This window comes from Mizuhopecten yessoensis, unplaced genomic scaffold (assembly GCF_002113885.1).
Source record: "Mizuhopecten yessoensis strain PY_sf001 unplaced genomic scaffold, ASM211388v2 scaffold8123, whole genome shotgun sequence".
In the NCBI taxonomy this organism is placed as follows: Eukaryota; Metazoa; Mollusca; class Bivalvia; order Pectinida; family Pectinidae; genus Mizuhopecten; species Mizuhopecten yessoensis.
Window position 1 is genome coordinate 245,306 of NW_018407390.1, and position 20,448 is coordinate 265,753.

Sequence of the window (20,448 nt, forward strand, 5' to 3'; positions counted from 1 at the left end):
TCCCTATACATACAGGTACTGCTCCCTATACATACAGGTACTGCTGCCTATACATACAGGTATTCCCTATACATACAGGTACTGTTCCCTATACATACAGGTATTGCTCCCTATACATACAGGTACTGCTCCTTATACATACAGGTACTGCTCCTTATACATACAGGCACTGCTCCTTATACATACATGTACTGCTCCCTATACATACAGGTACTGCTCCCTTTACATACAGGTACTGCTCCTTATACATACAGGTCCTGCTGCCTATACATACAGGTATTCCCTATCCATACAGGTACTGCTCCCTATACATACAAGTACTGCTCCCTATACATACAGGTACTCCTCCCTATACATACAGGTATTGCTGCCTAGACATACAGGTATTCCCTATACATACAGGAACTGCTGCCTATACATACAGGAATTCCCTAGACACACAGGTACTGCTCCCTATACATACAGGTATTCCCTATACATACAGGAACTGCTGCCTATACATACAGGTACTGCTCCCTATACATACAGGTATTGCTCCCTATACATACAGGTATTGCTCCTTATACATACAGGTACTGCTGCCTATACATACAGGTATTCCCTATACATACAGGTACTGCTCCCTATACATACAGGTACTGCTCCCTATACATACAGGTACTGCTCCCTATACATACAGGTACTGCTGCCTATACATACAGGTATTCCCTATACATACAGGTACTGCTCCCTATACATACAGGTACTGCTCCCTATACATACAGGTATTCCCTATTCATACAGGTACTGCTCCCTATACATACAGGTACTGCTCCCTTTACATAAAGGTGCCGCTCCCTAAACATACAGGTACTGCTCCTTCTACATACAGGTACTGCTCGTAATTCATACAGATACTGCTCCCTATACATACAGGTACTGCTCTCTTTACATACAGGTACTGCTGCCTATACATACAAATACTCTTCCCTATACATACAGGTACTGCTCCCTATACATACAGGTACTGCTGCCTATACATACAGGTATTCCCTATACATACAGGTACTGCTCCTTATACATACATGTACTGCTCCTTATACATACAGGTATTCCCTATACATACAGGTACTGCTCCCTATACATACATGTACTGCTCCCTATACATACAAATACTCTTCCCTATACATACAGGTACTGCTCCCTATACATACAGGTACTGCTGCCTATACATACAAATACTCTTCCCTATACATACAGGTACTGCTCCCTATACATACATGTACTGCTGCCTATACATACAGGTATTCCCTATACATACAGGTACTGCTTGTAATACATACATATACTGCTCCTTATACATACAGGTATTCCCTATACATACAGGTACTGCTCCCTATACATACAGGTACTGCTTGTAATACATACATATACTGCTCCTTATACATACAGGTATTCCCTATACATACAGGTACTGCTCCCTATACATACAGGTACTGCTTGTAATACATACATATACTGCTCCTTATACATACAGGTATTCCCTATACATACAGGTACTGCTCCCTATACATACAGGTACTGCTTGTAATACATACATATACTGCTCCTTATACATACAGGTATTCCCTATACATACAGGTACTGCTCCCTATACATACAGGTACTGCTTGTAATACATACATATACTGCTCCTTATACATACAGGTATTCCCTATACATACAGGTACTGCTCCCTATACATACAGGTACTGCTCTCTTTACATACAGGTACTGCTTCCTTTACATACATGTACCTTTCTCTATACATACAGGTACTGCTCCCTATACATACAGGTACTGCTGCCTATACATACAGGTATTCCCTATACATACAGGTACTGCTCTCTTTACATACAGGTACTGCTTCCTTTACATACATGTACCTTTCTCTATACATACAGGTACTGCTCCCTATACATACAGGTACTGCTCCTTCTACATACAGGTACTGCCTATACATACAGGTACTGCTCCTTCTACATACAGGTACTGCCATAGTAAAACATGTTTAAACAGAAAACCACTGGTTCTTTATATGTCTATTCAAAGTATACAGGTTTTGGAGATAACCCAATGTTTATTTCACATCAAATTATTTACAGTCGTGATACATGGCCACAATCAGGTTTGGACATGGTTCTGCATATAGATTATGTTACAGAATAATGATTCTGGTGAAAAACGAATAGCTCACATTAAATATTAGTTATTTTCACAATATCCTTGCAATAAGGTTGACTAAAGTGACCTTGATCATCAAGGTCAAATAGATTAAGATCTTTAACCTATAATGATTCCTCAAAAACATCATTTATTTAATTCAATATTAGATATTGCAGATTTCAAAAAAAATAAGAGTGAAGACGTGACAGTCTGCACACACTGATTTCTATAAAATACATATACAATAATAGCCTTAACTCATTTAGTTCTTTACAATACATATAGAAAAATACTTTCTTTGAAACAAAGAAAAACTATTAAGATACCTAAATAAAAGGAAACCAGCTCCTACAAATAATTTGAGATATACATTGACAAAACATATACCGGCCTACCATTCTGAATTGGTAATGCTTACCCAAAATCAACCTGTCTTTCTGAAGCATGACAAACAGTTAAAACTTATCTAGAAACAGTTGAAGTCAGCACTAAGAAAGTTACTTAAAACAATACCCCGGGTAGTACAATGTAGAGCCTTGTTGATGAAGCCACATTTGTTAACAGCCAACGAACAGTAGCTGGATACAGAGGCTGGATATATTATATTACGGATAAGAGAAATTTTTAAGATACAGAAAACATGTTAGTACGAATATGTTTATTATGATTCCCTGTGTATTGTATGATGACATTGCAAATTTCACATAGCAAATTATTATCTATTAGGAAGCAAATTTCACCTTGAGTGAAATTCAGTGTTATTTTAACACACTAGTATAAATCCATTTTTCAGAAGTCGGGAAGTCACACGCCAGTGACCACGACCAAGAGGCCCTCGAGGGCCACCTTACAGTGTATGTACTTTAGCCCCTATCTCACATTCACGAATCTGAACACGAATGAACACAATTTAACGTTTTTTCCTCAAATCGTGTTAGAACGTATGAAGGTCATGCACTCATTCGTGTTCATTCGTGTTAAGTCGTGGTCGGTTGCAATGCAAAAATTTATAACACGATTTAAGCCGAGCTGAAAAGTAGTGTTCAGTCTTATGAAGGTCATATGACAGTCGTGTTCAATCGTATGAAGATCGTGTTCAATCGTATGAAGAACGTGTTCAGTCGCGTTCATTTTTGTTTGGGAGTGTGGGAAGAAACTCAAACGACCTTCATACTTTTTAACACAATTCAACACTACTTTCATATGCTTTTCATACGACTCCCATACGCCTGAACCAAAATCCATACGTTTGTCATACGACCGGAAGAGCCCATCACGTGACTGGGTGAGAACGTGGGAAACCCCCTGAAAGTGAAAGCTCATTATATAGCCATGTCAAACCTCAGGCGGCCGAAACGGAAGCTCCTCCAAGCAAAACCTTTGAAAGGGAAACATCCTTCACCACCAACCATGGATGAACATCCACCCGGTACCCAGGGACAAGATGAGCCAGCTGAAACCTCTGAACCACCACCAAAATCGCCAACAACAACAAAAGCAACAACTGAAACTGACATCCAGCCATCTGAGCAGCCATCTGAGCAGGAGTATAGTCATTTCAATATTCCATCACCATCACCTCCACCTTCATCTCCTCTGAAGACATTTCGCATCAATCTACCACTGAATCTACCACTGTGCTAACCGGGCCAGATCATGATGGTGTCGCTGGTACCGCTGAGCTAACCGGACCCAAACCAACCAAGAAAGGCAGACCAAATAAGAAGAAAAAAACATCAATTTCATCCATCAACCCAAGTGACGTAGAGCGAAGGCATCATCTCCTATAATTGCGAATGGCAGGGGTTGATCATCGTTTGGAAGAGGTTGTGGTCCTGGAAGACCTGCAGTACCTTGGTCCAGTGCCTGATAGATGTCGCAGTCCTTGAAGACACCACCATCTGAGCAACTACCATTTGCCCCAATGTCAACATACAGAAACTTGTATGCAGCGTCAACTATTGTGAGGAGTATGATACAGTAGAAACTCTTATAGTTATAATAAAAAGAGCCTGAATTTCGTGGACATTTTATAGCTACATGTTTTCTATCTATTGCGCCAAGAGGGTTATGAAAGTTCCATCTTGTTGAAAACTCATCAGCCACCTCCTTCCAAGCCTCTGGGGTTTTTGGTGTCAGCATGACCTCTTCTACTAGCTCCATAAACATCTCCGGAGTGACACGCAAGAAGGTTGTAAACGTATTCACATCTTCACGATACAGTTCTTGCATTAGGTGTTCATACTGCCCATAAAGAGGTCTCCTCAACAACCATGGTCGAACCCAGAATCTCTTCCTGTTCCTCATTCTGCGACGCCTACGCTGCCTCCTACCCCTCACCATTAAAGCCATATCTACCAGAAGTACTCCCTCCTCCTCCAAAGCTGCTTCTTTCGGGTCTTGTTCGTTGTTGAACATGGTGAAGACTGACACAGAAATTCTGTTGCAATGCAGCTTATATACAACATGACCCACGCGACCAAAATAAACAAAAATATGTCGTACGAAGGTCTTGCGTAGTCGTATTGAGATCGTAATGATTTGTGTTTAATCGTATAGCGTTCGTGTTAAGTCGTATGACAGTCGTGTTTGGTTGTATGACAGTCGTATTGGGGTCGGGTTAAATGAGGTTAAATCGTATTGTATCGTATGAATATCTTACGACGGTCGTATGTGTGTCGTGTTCAGTCGTATGAAGGTTGTATGAGGGTCGTATGAGGATCGTTTTTGGTTGTTTGAGGATCGTGTTTGGTTAAGAAATTTGCATAAACCACAAAGTTGAGCACGAATCAACACAATTTTTTCAACTTTTCTTAAATCGTGTTTGCAATTTCTTAAATCGTGTATGTGAGATAGGGGCTTTACATGTTTTGTACAACTATTGAACACAGTGAGTTGCGTTTTATGTAGCAATTGCTTGCATGTGCTTTGTATGTGTATAACCAGACTACCGTATCAAATGAGTTGGGTTTTGGATGACAATGTAGGTGTTGAGTTGTTAATCCATTCTTAGATGTCTCAGTGTGACACATTAATTACTATTTTGAAAAATATGTGTGTTTAGTTCAGTTTCTGTTGACTGTATAAATATTTTCAAATCGTGATATTTTTAAAAAATAACAAAAACAAAATTTGGTATAAACGTAATACAAACTATCTTTATAACAAAATGATAAATTAGGTCCCTTGGGTTTCGTTATAACCATGCTTTACAGTAAATGGGGAAAGGTGTTACTAAGGACCAACCTTTAAAAGACTAGTGATGGTTTAGGACTAGTGTAAGTCTAGGACATGGGTGGTTTGGTGGTGCAGTTGATAGCACACTCGCCAAGATGGCCGAAGTTCTATTCCCTAACTGGACTTGACAAGTCATGGGTCTCCCAAATCTGGTGTATTTTACCCAGCGATTCTGGTTTCCTTCAACATCAATAGGAATTTCTGCATGCCACAATCCCCGTCAACAGGAGTAATTGTAAGTTATTAAAATTAGATTAAAAGCTGTTAAAAACTAACACTTGTGTGAGAATCATTGCCCTTTGTACTTTCTATTATGGGTAAGAAGCATAAACAACAATGAGCATGGATTTTTTCTTTTTTCTTACGTTTGTCTCAAATAAAGATAGATCGGGGATGATACATACAGATGGCTACATCAAAACAATCTTCATACATTTCTCCTATATTATGACCCTTGATATACATGTAGATTTATATGTTCAACATATATGACATTATTTATAAACTCAGCATATATTGTTAATCAAACCAGTGAAGTACATGCATGAGAAATCAAACATTATTCTTTGAATTTTTTTCCTGTCTATCACAAATTCAGCACAAGTAACAGTCTTATATACAAATCTTTCACAAAAGGAGTTCAATCCTCCGAATCCTTTTATCATTTCACAGCGTATTGACTCTGGTCTTCTTGTTTTTATTATGTTTCTTCTATTTCTGAAAAAACCCAAAGAAGATGAACTATTTGTACCTCAAAAGAAAAAGCAATTAAATAATTTCAATATTTCAATATTTTTACAACACAACATCATGAGAAAATCTTCACGATTCAGTTTTAAATCATAGAGATCTAGAGCTTTGGTTACTATTTAAGAACAATGAACAAGTCTACTCTATGTGGCTTGCCATGCTATTTTATTGGTAGAAAGAATTTCACAGATCTAACAAACCTGCAATATTACTCCAAGGAAGGTGGCTGAGTGGGCTTAATACTGGCCTAACCCCACAACCACCCATGCACGGAAAGTGAAAAAAAGGGGGATGGGCTTATTACCAGGCATGGGCTTATTACCATTAAAATACTATACATACTTGTGTGGAAGAATCTCTTCATTGAGGTATTATAGAGACATTTGTTTCAGTTCTTATAGTAACTAACCATGTATCCTGATGGTGTTTTCCAACCCAGACACTGTATAGTTACTAACCTTGTCTCCTGATGGTGTTTTCCACACCAGACACTGTATAGTTACTAACCTTGTCTCCTGATGGTGTTTTCCAACCCAGACACTGTATAGTTACTAACCTTGTCTCCTGATGGTGTTTTCCACACCAGACACTGTATAGTTACTAACCTTGTCTCCTGATGGTGTTTTCCAACCCAGACACTGTATAGTTACTAACCTTGTCTCCTGATGGTGTTTTCCACACCAGACACTGTATAGTTACTAACCTTGTCTCCTGATGGTGTTTTCCAACCCAGACACTGTATAGTTACTAACCTTGTCTCCTGATGGTGTTTTCCACACCAGACACTGTATAGTTACTAACCTTGTCTCCTGATGGTGTTTTCCACACCAGACACTGTATAGTTACTAACCTTGTCTCCTGATGGTGTTTTCCACACCAGACACTGTATAGTTACTAACCTTGTCTCCTGATGGTGTTTTCCACACCAGACACTGTATAGTTACTAACCTTGTCTCCTGATGGTGTTTTCCACACCAGACACTGTATAGTTACTAACCTTGTCTCCTGATGGTGTTTTCCACACCAGACACTGTATAGTTACTAACCTTGTCTCCTGATGGTGTTTTCCACACCAGACACTGTATAGTTACTAACCTTGTCTCCTGATGGTGTTTTCCACACCAGACACTGTATAGTTACTAACCTTGTCTCCTGATGGTGTTTTCCACACCAGACACTGTATAGTTACTAACCTTGTCTCCTGATGGTGTTTTCCACACCAGACACTGTATAGTTACTAACCTTGTCTCCTGATGGTGTTTTCCACACCAGACACTGTATAGTTACTAACCTTGTCTCCTGATGGTGTTTTCCACACCAGACACTGTATAGTTACTAACCTTGTCTCCTGATGGTGTTTTCCACACCAGACACTGTATAGTTACTAACCTTGTCTCCTGATGGTGTTTTCCACACCAGACACTGTATAGTTACTAACCTTGTCTCCTGATGGTGTTTTCCACACCAGACACTGTATAGTTACTAACCTTGTCTCCTGATGGTGTTTTCCACACCAGACACTGTATAGTTACTAACCTTGTCTCCTGATGGTGTTTTCCACACCAGACACTGTATAGTTACTAACCTTGTCTCCTGATGGTGTTTTCCACACCAGACACTGTATAGTTACTAACCTTGTCTCCTGATGGTGTTTTCCACACCAGACACTGTATAGTTACTAACCTTGTCTCCTGATGGTGTTTTCCACACCAGACACTGTATAGTTACTAACCTTGTCTCCTGATGGTGTTTTCCACACCAGACACTGTATAGTTACTAACCTTGTCTCCTGATGGTGTTTTCCACACCAGACACTGTATAGTTACTAACCTTGTCTCCTGATGGTGTTTTCCACACCAGACACTGTATAGTTACTAACCTTGTCTCCTGATGGTGTTTTCCACACCAGACACTGTATAGTTACTAACCTTGTCTCCTGATGGTGTTTTCCACACCAGACACTGTATAGTTACTAACCTTGTCTCCTGATGGTGTTTTCCACACCAGACACTGTATAGTTACTAACCTTGTCTCCTGATGGTGTTTTCCACACCAGACACTGTATAGTTACTAACCTTGTCTCCTGATGGTGTTTTCCACACCAGACACTGTATAGTTACTAACCTTGTCTCCTGATGGTGTTTTCCACACCAGACACTGTATAGTTACTAACCTTGTCTCCTGATGGTGTTTTCCACACCAGACACTGTATAGTAACTAACCTTGTCTCCTGATGGTGTTTTCCACACCAGACACTGTATAATAACTTACCTTGTCTCCTGATGGTGTTTTCCACACCTGACACTGTGTTCCTCTGTTTCTTGTTCTGGATTACAACTCGATACCTAGACAAACAAAAGTTGTTTTTGATTATCTGGCATTTCTTAATCTTTTTGGTTCTAACAAGAAACCAAGACAACAAAAAGAGTATATTTAGTGTGAAAAATGAAAACAGACATTGAAAGAGGATTGCTATCAAGTAAAAGTACATTATGTTCATGCACATTTAGCTAGTTTAATATTCGTTCATACACCACATGTGTATATACTTACGATTGTTCGTTCATACACCACATGTGTATATACTTACGATTGTCCGTCAATGTCAACCAGAGTGGTGCCCCGGCCTCTCTTCACGTGCAGATCCTCGATCTTGTTGGAAGCCTGTGTGCTGTGGTCCATCCACGACCCTTGTTCTACCTCCCACTGCCACTGTACTCGTGTCCTGGTGGCTGTAACACAAAAACATCACTCAGTACACACATTCTTAGTCACTTACAACATAGGGTACTCAACCTTAGTTAGACCATCAAAATCTATACATCTCTTTGTACCAGAATCCATAGACATTTTCTCACTCTAAACTTACATGCATATGAATCTCCTAATAAGAAACAAATTTAGAAATTATCCTGACCAAATCAAGGTCCTTAATCTGACTCAAATATTTATTTTTACCTTAACTACAATTCATGATCCTATCTACAAAACCTTCAGTTGCACTGCAGATATTAAAGGTGCATTTCACACCATATAACCTAAATCCTGGTCACAGCGCCAAAATGTACACTTCTCAATGTAAACTTGGTCACAGCACAAAAATGTACACTTCTCAATGTGAACCTGGTCACAGCGCCAAAATGTACACTTCTCAATGTAAACCTGGTCACAGCACAAAAATGTACAGTTCTCAATCTAAACCTGGTCACGGTACCAAAATATACACTTCTCAATCTAAAGCCTGATCACGGTACCAAAATATACACTTCTCAATCTAAACCTGGTCAATGCACCAAAATATAAACTTCTCCATCTAAATCCTGGTCACAGCACCAAAATATACAGTTCTCAATCTAAACCTGGTCAAGGTTCCAAAATATACACTTCTCAATCTAAACCTGGTCAATGCACCAAAATATAAACTTCTCAATCTAAATCCTGGTCACAGCACCAAAATATACACTTCTCAATCTAAATCCTGGTCACAACACCAAAATGTACACATCTCAATCTAAATCCTGGTCACAACACCAAAATGTACACATCTCAATCTAAATCCTGGTCACAGCACTAAAATATATAGTTTTAAATCTATATCCTGGTCATAGCACCAAAATGTACATTTCTCAATCTAAAACTGGTCAAAGCACCAAAATATACACTTCTCAATTTAAACCTGGCCACAGTACCAATTTGTACACTTCTCAATCTAAACCTGGTCAAAGCACCAAAACATACACTTCTCAATTTAAACCTGTTACAGTACCAAATTGTACACTTCTCAATCTAAATCCTGGTCATAGGTTCCAAAATGTACACTTCTCAACCTAAATCCTGGTCATATCACCAAAATATACACTTCTCAATCTAAACCTGGTCACAGCACAAAAAAGTACACTTCACAATCTAAATCCTGGTCAAAGCACCAAAATTTACACTTCTCAATCTAAACCTGGTCATAGCACCAAAATATACACTTCTCAATCTAAACCTGGTCACAGCACCAAAATTTACACTTCTCAATCTAAATCTGGTCACAGCACCAAAATTTACACTTCTCAATCTAAATCCTGGTCACAGCACCAAATTGTTAACTTCTCAATTTAAATCCTAGCAATGTTCCTTACTTTTGACAGGGGGTGAGTTCTGTGTTTCACTCGATGCTCCACTCTGGACTGGCCTCCTTCCTGGGCTGTAGAAACAAGATGTCACAAATTATACGAAAGAATTCTGTTGAATATTTGTGTCTTTTTTAAATACTACATGTACAAAGTTTTATTAAAAACTGCTGAGATTGAAATTTGATCACACTGGAGTGATGACATTAAACTGGTTGATGATTTCTATAAATAGAAAGTGACCATAGTCTTGACCTTGGTACCCCGAAACACAAACTAATTTTGTGGTATTTCCAAGCTTGATGATTATTTGACCAAAATCTGTTAAAATTTATGAACACATTTGCAGATTTCTCGATCATTTCCAATTCTTGATGTCACAAACATGTTACCTGTTTTCTGCTGAAAACTATCTTTTTTCTTCAAGCACAATGGATAATTTGAAACATATTCTTATTTTTTTCTGAATAAGAATGGCTCATAGTATTTTTCATCACAATAGTCCATATATATCTTTCACAAGCAACAATTTTTCTCTACTTATAATAATATTTATACAGAATGACTTGAAGGTGTAATAGTTCAATACAAGGACTTACCACATTTCTATGTCAAATTTTCCATGTATGCCATATCTGTAGTTTCCTCGTTTACCATTCTGCCATCGTACCTTTGATCACAAAGCAAAAATTTAAAATAATTTATATCTGCTGAAATAGTGCACTAGTACTTTTGTAATCTATATTTTCCTTTTCAAATCCCTAAAAGAAAATAAATATTTTATCTCATTTCGATGACATTCTTTTCAATAGTACCCATTTCTAAAGATACAGAATAACATACTCTACATAATATAACATACTCTACATTGTAAAACAAACTCTACATAGTATAATATATTCTACATAATATAACATACTCTACACACAAATGTAGTATAACATACTCCACATAGTATAACAAACTCTACATAATATAACAAACTCTACATAGTATAATATACTCTACATAATATAACATACTCTACATAATATAAAATACTCTACATACAAATGTAGTATAACATACTCCACATAGTATAACATACTCCACATAGTATAACAAACTCTACATAATATAACAAACTCTACATAGTATAACATACTCTACATAGTATAATATACTCTACATAATATAACATACTCTACATACAAATGTAGTATAACATACTCCACATAGTATAACATACTCTACATAATATAACAAACTCTACATTGTATAACATACTCTACATAATATAACAAACTCTACATAGTATAATATACTCTACATAATATAACAAACTCTACATACAAATGTAGTATAACATACTCCACATAGTATAACATACTCTACATAATATAACAAACTCTACATACAAATGTAGTATAACATACTCCACATAGTATAACATACTCTACATTGTATAACATACTCTACATAGTATAACATACTCTACATAGTATAACATACTCTACATAATATAACAAACTCTACATACAAATGTAGTATAACATACTCCACATAGTATAACATACTCTACATTGTATAACATACTCTACATAGTATAACATACTCTACATAGTATAACATACTCTACATAATATAACAAACTCTACATACAAATGTAGTATAACATACTCCACATAGTATAACATACTCTACATTGTATAACATACTCTACATAGTATAATATACTCTACATTGTATAACATACTCCACATAGTATAATATACTCTAAAATTGTATAACATACTCTACATAGTATAACATACTCTACATAATATAACAAACTCTACATACAAATGTAGTATAACATACTCCACATAGTATAACATACTCTACATTGTATAACATACTCTACATAGTATAACATACTCTACATAGTATAACATACTCTACATAATATAACAAACTCTACATACAAATGTAGTATAACATACTCCACATAGTATAACATACTCTACATTGTATAACATACTCTACATAGTATAACATACTCTACATAGTATAACATACTCTACATAGTATAACATACTCTACATAGTATAACATACTCTACATAGTATAACATACTCTACATAGTATAACATACTCTACATAGTATAACATACTCTACATAGTATAACATACTCTACATAGTATAACATACTCTACATAGTATAACATACTCTACATAGTATAACATACTCTACATAGTATAACATACTCTACATAGTATAACATACTCTACATAGTATAACATACTCTACATAGTATAACATACTCTACATAGTATAACATACTCTACATAGTATAACATACTCTACATAGTATAACATACTCTACATAGTATAACATACTCTACATACTATAACAAACTCTACATACAAATGTAGTATAACATACTCCACATAGTATAACATACTCTACATTGTATAACATACTCTACATAGTATAATATACTCTACATTGTATAACATACTCCACATAGTATAATATACTCTAAAATTGTATAACATACTCTACATAGTATAACATACTCTACATAATATAACAAACTCTACATACAAATGTAGTATAACATACTCCACATAGTATAACATACTCTACATTGTATAACATACTCTACATAGTATAATATACTCTACATTGTATAACATACTCCACATAGTATAATATACTCTAAAATTGTATAACATACTCTACATAGTATAACATACTCTACATAATATAACAAACTCTACATACAAATGTAGTATAACATACTCCACATAGTATAACATACTCTACATTGTATAACATACTCTACATAGTATAACATACTCTACATTGTATAACATACTCCACATAGTATAATATACTCTAAAATTGTATAACATACTCTACATAGTATAACATACTCTACATAATATAACAAACTCTACATACAAATGTAGTATAACATACTCCACATAGTATAACATACTCTACATTGTATAACATACTCTACATAGTATAACATACTCTACATTGTATAACATACTCCACATAGTATAATATACTCTAAAATTGTATAACATACTCTACATAGTATAACATACTCTACATAATATAACAAACTCTACATACAAATGTAGTATAACATACTCCACATAGTATAACATACTCTACATTGTATAACATACTCTACATAGTATAACATACTCTACATAGTATAACATACTCTACATAATATAACAAACTCTACATACAAATGTAGTATAACATACTCCACATAGTATAACATACTCTACATTGTATAACATACTCTACATAGTATAACATACTCTACATAGTATAACATACTCTACATAATATAACAAACTCTACATACAAATGTAGTATAACATACTCCACATAGTATAACATACTCTACATTGTATAACATACTCTACATAGTATAACATACTCTACATAATATAACAAACTCTACATACAAATGTAGTATAACATACTCCACATAGTATAACATACTCTACATTGTATAACATACTCTACATAGTATAACATACTCTACATAATATAACAAACTCTACATACAAATGTAGTATAACATACTCCACATAGTATAACATACTCTACATTGTATAACATACTCTACATAGTATAACATACTCTACATAATATAACAAACTCTACATACAAATGTAGTATAACATACTCCACATAGTATAACATACTCTACATTGTATAACATACTCTACATAGTATAACATACTCTACATAATATAACAAACTCTACATACAAATGTAGTATAACATACTCCACATAGTATAACATACTCTACATTGTATAACATACTCTACATAGTATAATATCCTCTACATTGTATAACATACTCCACATAGTATAATATACTCTAAAATTGTATAACATACTCCACATAGTATAATATACTCTACATAATATAACAAACTCTACATAATATAACAAACTCTATATACAAATGTAGTATAACATATTCCACATAGTATAACATACTCTACATAGTACATTGTATAACATACTCTACATTGTATAACATACTCTACATTGTATAACATCTGTACTTTGTATAACATCTCTACTCTGTATAACATCTCCACACACCTGCTGTTGTGTATTTATCATTGTTCCAGCTGCTGTTGTGTATTTATCATTGTTCCAGCTGCTGTTGTGTATTTATCATTGTTCCAACTGCTGTTGTGTATTTATCATTGTTCCAGCTGCTGTTGTGTACACTTATGTATGAAGATTTGACACCTGACATACATGTATATACCAGTCTGGACAAATCACTTTCATTGTTACTTCACCATCACCATGTAACATTCACCAAATAGCTGTGCTCCGACGACGTCCTGCCAAGCAGGTCCTGCTTATCAGCACAAGTACAGTCATGGAAAGGTGAATTCAAGACCGGGCCGCTTCTCTTTTACTTACATAATGATTACATATACATTTCTTGGAATTATCTATAATGCATCCAGATTTGAACTTACATGAATGACACCATTGTCCTCAATCTTGAAGACAACTCCGATTTGATCTTCCCCACCATCTTGGTTTTCCCATTCCCAGTCAGGTCCTGACAAAATCAAAATAAGGATAAAAAATTATAGGTTCAAAGTTCGAAAGCAAACAACTAACAGTACACTTATCTTATGCATGCACCTATTTGAACTGATGTAGTTTGTACCAAATTGGCCCTTAAATTGATATACACTGTGTTACCATTAGTTTTACTAAAGGACAAGAAAACTAATTAGAATGTTTGTATTTTCTCACCCAATTTTTTCATATTACAGCTGTATTTATTTTTTAAACAATTTTTCAACAAACTAGAAACTTGTTTTTGTGACAAAAACATGTCTCCCCTTATTAGCCAATAGACAAACTTCAGTATAAAAAAATAACAAAGGGCCATATCTCTTTATATAGTGGGGCACAAGACCCCATTTCAGAATGCGACACTCCTACTTCCAAAGATACATAACTATAGCAAGTTTGGTCAACGTAGGTGAAAAACATGGAACTTATGCTCTGGACAAACTTTGGTTATAAAATTAAACAAAGGGCCATAACTCTGCATATGGTGGGGCACAAGACCTAATTCTATTGCACTGCACAACCTCTGTGGGTAATGCAGGTATACTTCAAGTTTGATCAAGTTATCTTTAACGGTTTAAAATTTACAGGCCGGACAAGAATTTACTGAAAATGTTGCACTTATTTGACCTTTGACCTTGAGGTGAAGGTCACAGTGACCTAATTCCAGTGCACTACACACCTCATGTGGGTGATACATGCATATCTCAAGTTTCATCAAGATATCTTTATCGGTTACAAAATTATGGCCCGGACAAGTTAGAAGAACCAGGAGAAGAACCAGAAGAAGAACCAGTACTAATACAATATGTCTCCCTTCATTCGAAGGGGAGACATAATTATATATCAATAGATTTAGTTATTGTTTCACCTCTTCTGCAACACACTCCTACAGCTCCCAGCGTGCCTTCTGGTAGAAAACGTGGCTCATCCACACTTCGTAGGTCAAACGAGTCTTCGGATCCCATTCGGTACTTTCCCTTTCGTCCACTGTCCCATTCTACAGCAACTAATCCTGTAGAAAGGTCACAAGGTCACAAGGTCACCAAATGTTAGACAAAGCACAGAAGATCAAATCAAGTTTGGAGTATAGAAAGATACAAATTACTTCAGAATTCTTCCAGAATTAAAGTAAAACAGTGACAGTGTTATACTATCATCATGTTTCCAGCAGAATGATGGTTTTATAAAGAGCTTGGCTTTATATTGATGAGACTTATATTGTTAGAAATAATAGAATATATCATATACAGTTACAGGAGATATAGAATTTTATATCCAAGGTTACAATTTCCATAAACTACATAATTACTTTTCTTATTTATTTTTCCCATCTCAGAGTTTTGGTAAAATTTGACAATGTCACCACTTATGCAATAAGATATATATAGAGTGCTCTATATGTAGTACGTTTTCTCAACCAAGAATATGCTTAGAAATTGTACAAAGAAGTCTGGTAATACCTTAGAATTAAAGAAGTGTGCGGCTTCACAAGAAGACTGTTAATTAAATGTTCATTTCTGTGGGGTACTATCAGTTACTGACTTGGCTGGTAGATAATTCTGCTTAACAGATAATCTAACTGAGATGACGTCAGGTTTCAGAATATCAGATGACAAGTTACTTTACAATTTTATTCAACTGTTTTGTTTTTATAGACTTCTTAGTCAGGATTTAGAAGAAAAAAGTAGTTCCTGAACTAGAGGTGTTCAAGTACATACATCCTACAAGAGCACTCTCCGCATGGAATATGTATGTCTTGTACATTGGAGAGAGTAATCCGTTTTTCTTATTACAGTAACAGACTCAGACAGCCTGAATACTCATCAGTTCACCTCTGACAGCCAGAATAGCTTTCCTGAAAGTAAGGTCTTGATTCCTGACAGTCATTTTCCCTATTATAACTCCGATATTTGTAATAACCCACATTTTTCTTTTCATTGTGCTGACAACAGTAAACTAAAACATAAATGCAACCATGATAAAAAACAGGCTGAAATTTGTGTTAGAAGATTCTCAAATCTACAACAAAACACATGTCTTCAATATAATACATTCCCTACCTCGTTGTTTGTGTCCAATGACAGTACCAGCCATGTTGTCATCCTGATCATCCCAGACCCAGTCCCGGCCCCTCCGTACTCTCGTCCCAACAGGGATGGGCCCATCCTCCATGCCCGATCCATCCCGACTCCCAGGATTTTCCTTCAATTCTGCCATCACCTTTTTGAACACAACATCCTGAAAAAGATAGATATCCATGTTACACAACATTCTGGAAAAGATAGATATCCATGTTATACAACATTCTGGAAAAGACAGATATCCATGTTACACAACATTCTGGAAAAGATATATATCTATGTTACACAACATTCTGGAAAAGACAGATATCCATGTTACACAACATTCTGGAAAAGATAGATATCCATGTTACACAACATTCTGGAAAAGACAGATAACCATTTTATACAACATTCTGGAAAAGACAGATAACCATGTTATACAACATTCTGGAAAAGATAGATATCCATGTACTACACAACATTCTAGAAAAGATAGATATCCATGTTACACAACATTCTGGAAAAGATAGATAACCATGTTACACAACATTCTGGAAATGTCAGATAACCATGTTACACAACATTCTGGAAAAAATAGATAACCATGTTACACAACATTCTGGAAAAGATAGATATCCATGTTATACAACATTCTGGAAAAGATAGATATCCATGTTACACAACATTCTGGAAAAGACAGATAACCATGTTACACAACATTCTGGAAAAGATAGATATCCATGTTATACAACATTCTGGAAAAGATAGATATCCATGTTACACAACATTCTGGAAAAGACAGATAACCATGTTACACAACATTCTGGAAAAGACAGATAACCATGTTACACAACATTCTGGAAAAGATATCCATGTTGCCATGTTTTATAATATTTATGTCAATTGTAACAAATTTATATCAAAGGAAGTGAATAAAGCCATCATACTTTCTTGAAATACATCTACAACTTGCAAGGCTTATAAAAAAGTTTTAGTTAATGATATTTAAAGGCAATGCCTTACTTAATTGTTTTAGTGTAGCTCTTTTAGTGATGGTGTATAAATGTGTATATATTTTTCTATATTTTCCACTGTAGGAACTTCTATATCAGTGATAAACTGTAAGGCATGTTCATTCCAGGGGATTCATCAGTAGACTGTTTCACTGTATGGGCTTCAATAGTAATGTCTAAGCTTGTTCACTGTAGATTCAAAGAATCGGCTTCAATAGTAAAGTCTAAGCTTGTTCAATGTAGATTCAAAGAATCGACTTCAATAGTAATGTCTAAGCTTGTTCACTGAAGATTCAAAGAATTGGCTTCAATAGTAATGTCTAAGCTTGTTCACCGTACATTCAAAGAATCGACTTCAATAGTAATGTCTAAGCTTGTTCACTGAAGATTCAAAGAATCGGCTTCAATAGTAAAGTCTAAGCTTGTTCAATGTAGATTCAAAGAATCGGCTTCAATAGTAATGTCTAAGCTTGTTCACCGTAGATTCAAAGAATCAGCTTCAATGGTAATGTCTAAGCTTGTTCACTGTAGATTCCAAGAATCGGCTTCAATAGTAAAGTCTAAGCTTGTTCAATGTAGATTCAAAGAATGGGCTTCAATGGTAAAGTCTAAGCTTGTTCACTGTAGATTCAAAGAATCGGCTTCAATAGTAATGTCTAAGCTTGTTCACTGTAGATTCAAGAATTGGCTTCAATAGTAATGTCTAAGCTTGTTCACTGTAGATTCAAAGAATGGGCTTCAATAGTAATGTCTAAGCTTGTTCACTGTAGATTCAAATAATGGGCTTCAATAGTAATGTCTAAGCTTGTTCAATGTAGATTCAAAGAATCGGCTTCAATAGTAATGTCTAAGCTTGTTCACTGTAGATTCAAAGAGTCAGCTTCAATGGTAAAGTCTAAGCTTGTTCACTGTAGATTCAAAGAATGGGCTTCAATAGTAATGTCTAAGCTTGTTCACTGCAGATTCCAAGAATCGGCTCCAATAGTAATGTCTTAGCTTGTTCACTGTAGATTCAAAGAATGGGCTTCAATAGTAATTTCTAAGCTTGTTCACTCTGAATGACTTCCTTGTCTACAATGGTCAGTTGAATTTTTTGTTCACTGTAATTTTAACAGTAGGGATTTCAATGGTAATTTGACTGTAGATTCCATGGTAATTATATACATAAGATGCAAGTTTCTTTATTCAATTCACTGCATGAGCTTCAATGGTAAGTTGAATATTTGGTCCATTTAGCTTTCACTGTGGAGATTTTAATGGTATAAATAAGCTGTGAGTTTCTTCCCTTTGATTCACACCAAGGGTTTCAGTGGTAGGCTGGCTGTAAACTTGCTCACTCTAGGGTCTTCAACGGTAAACTATTTCACTGCTGGGGTGCCAATGGTGAGCTGCAGCTTGTTCTCTGTCAAAGGTCAATTCACTACAGCGGCTTCAGAATTAAGCTTTAGGGGCTTAAATAGTAAGCTGGGTTTTTTTTCACTATAGATTCACTCCAGATAATTCAGCAGTCAGCTTTCAGGTGTTTTTTATAACATGGATACACTGTAGGAGCTCATATAGTAAGCTGTCAGCTGGTGAGGAAGTATTGTCTTACTAAATTAACAGTTATAAGGAAATATTTATTTGGTTGTGGCCCTGTTGATGTTTAAGGTAGATATTTATCATACAATAGGGAAAATAAACATGAAATGTAAAACAATTGTGGTTGAACCCAGGGCCCTTAAACAGTAGCATCCCTTATATTAAATGTACATGTCTCTGACATATGTATATTGCTGAAGAACTCAAATAACTAAAAAGAAAATCAAAAATTGTGTAATTTTTCCTAAAAATATTATCACCATGGTATATCCCAACAAGAGGCCAACGGGCCTTAATAGCTCATCTGGTATTTTATTTTTCAATTTAAAACCTGCTGAGTACCATATAGGTTTATCAAAGGAGTACAAGAAACATGCACCTTTTTATACAAATTAAACAAATTTATAAATATTCAATTCCCTTTGCCCAAAGATTCTCTAGAACAAATTTGGTTAAAATCCCCTCAATGGTACAGAAGGAGAAGGATCTTTAATGTTTTCCTCTATTTCCACTAATGGGCCCCACTCATCTGTCCCAAAGAAGTGGGTCCACACACCTCAGTTTAAACAAAATTGATTCTTTTGTCCCTAAGCATGCTTCAGACTGCATTTGGTTTAAATTTCTTCACTTGTATAGTAGGAGAGAAAAAAAACCTCTATTTCCTCTATTGGGCCCCGCCCCTCCACCCCCAGAAGGGCCACAACCTACATTTATTCAAACTTGAGGCTCCTTTGTCCAAAGATGCTCTAGAACAAATTTGGTCAAAATCCTTTTATTGGTTGAGAAGAAGCAGGTTTTTTTTTAAAGATTTACCTATTTTCCCCCTCTTTGGCCCTGCCCCTCTGCCCCCAGGGGGACCATGCCCTCTGTTTATACAAAACTGAGAACCCTTT

At 35.7% G+C, this 20,448-nt stretch overlaps 1 protein-coding gene across 1 annotated transcript in view; it reads right to left on the minus strand.

Annotated features, from left to right (window-relative positions):
- Positions 1–4,725: 4,725 nt before the first annotated feature.
- LOC110454966 overlaps positions 4,726–20,448 on the minus strand; it is a 37,780-nt gene continuing 22,057 nt past the window's right edge. The window contains exons 14-21 of the mRNA XM_021504808.1: positions 16,959–17,136; positions 15,767–15,910; positions 14,790–14,875; positions 10,889–10,959; positions 10,299–10,363; positions 8,762–8,903; positions 8,443–8,516; positions 4,726–6,138 (exon numbers count right to left, since the gene is read on the minus strand). Coding sequence (XP_021360483.1) covers positions 6,122–6,138; positions 8,443–8,516; positions 8,762–8,903; positions 10,299–10,363; positions 10,889–10,959; positions 14,790–14,875; positions 15,767–15,910; positions 16,959–17,136 — 777 coding nt within the window. The 3' untranslated portion in view covers positions 4,726–6,121. The remainder of the gene's footprint in view (positions 6,139–8,442; positions 8,517–8,761; positions 8,904–10,298; positions 10,364–10,888; positions 10,960–14,789; positions 14,876–15,766; positions 15,911–16,958; positions 17,137–20,448) is intronic.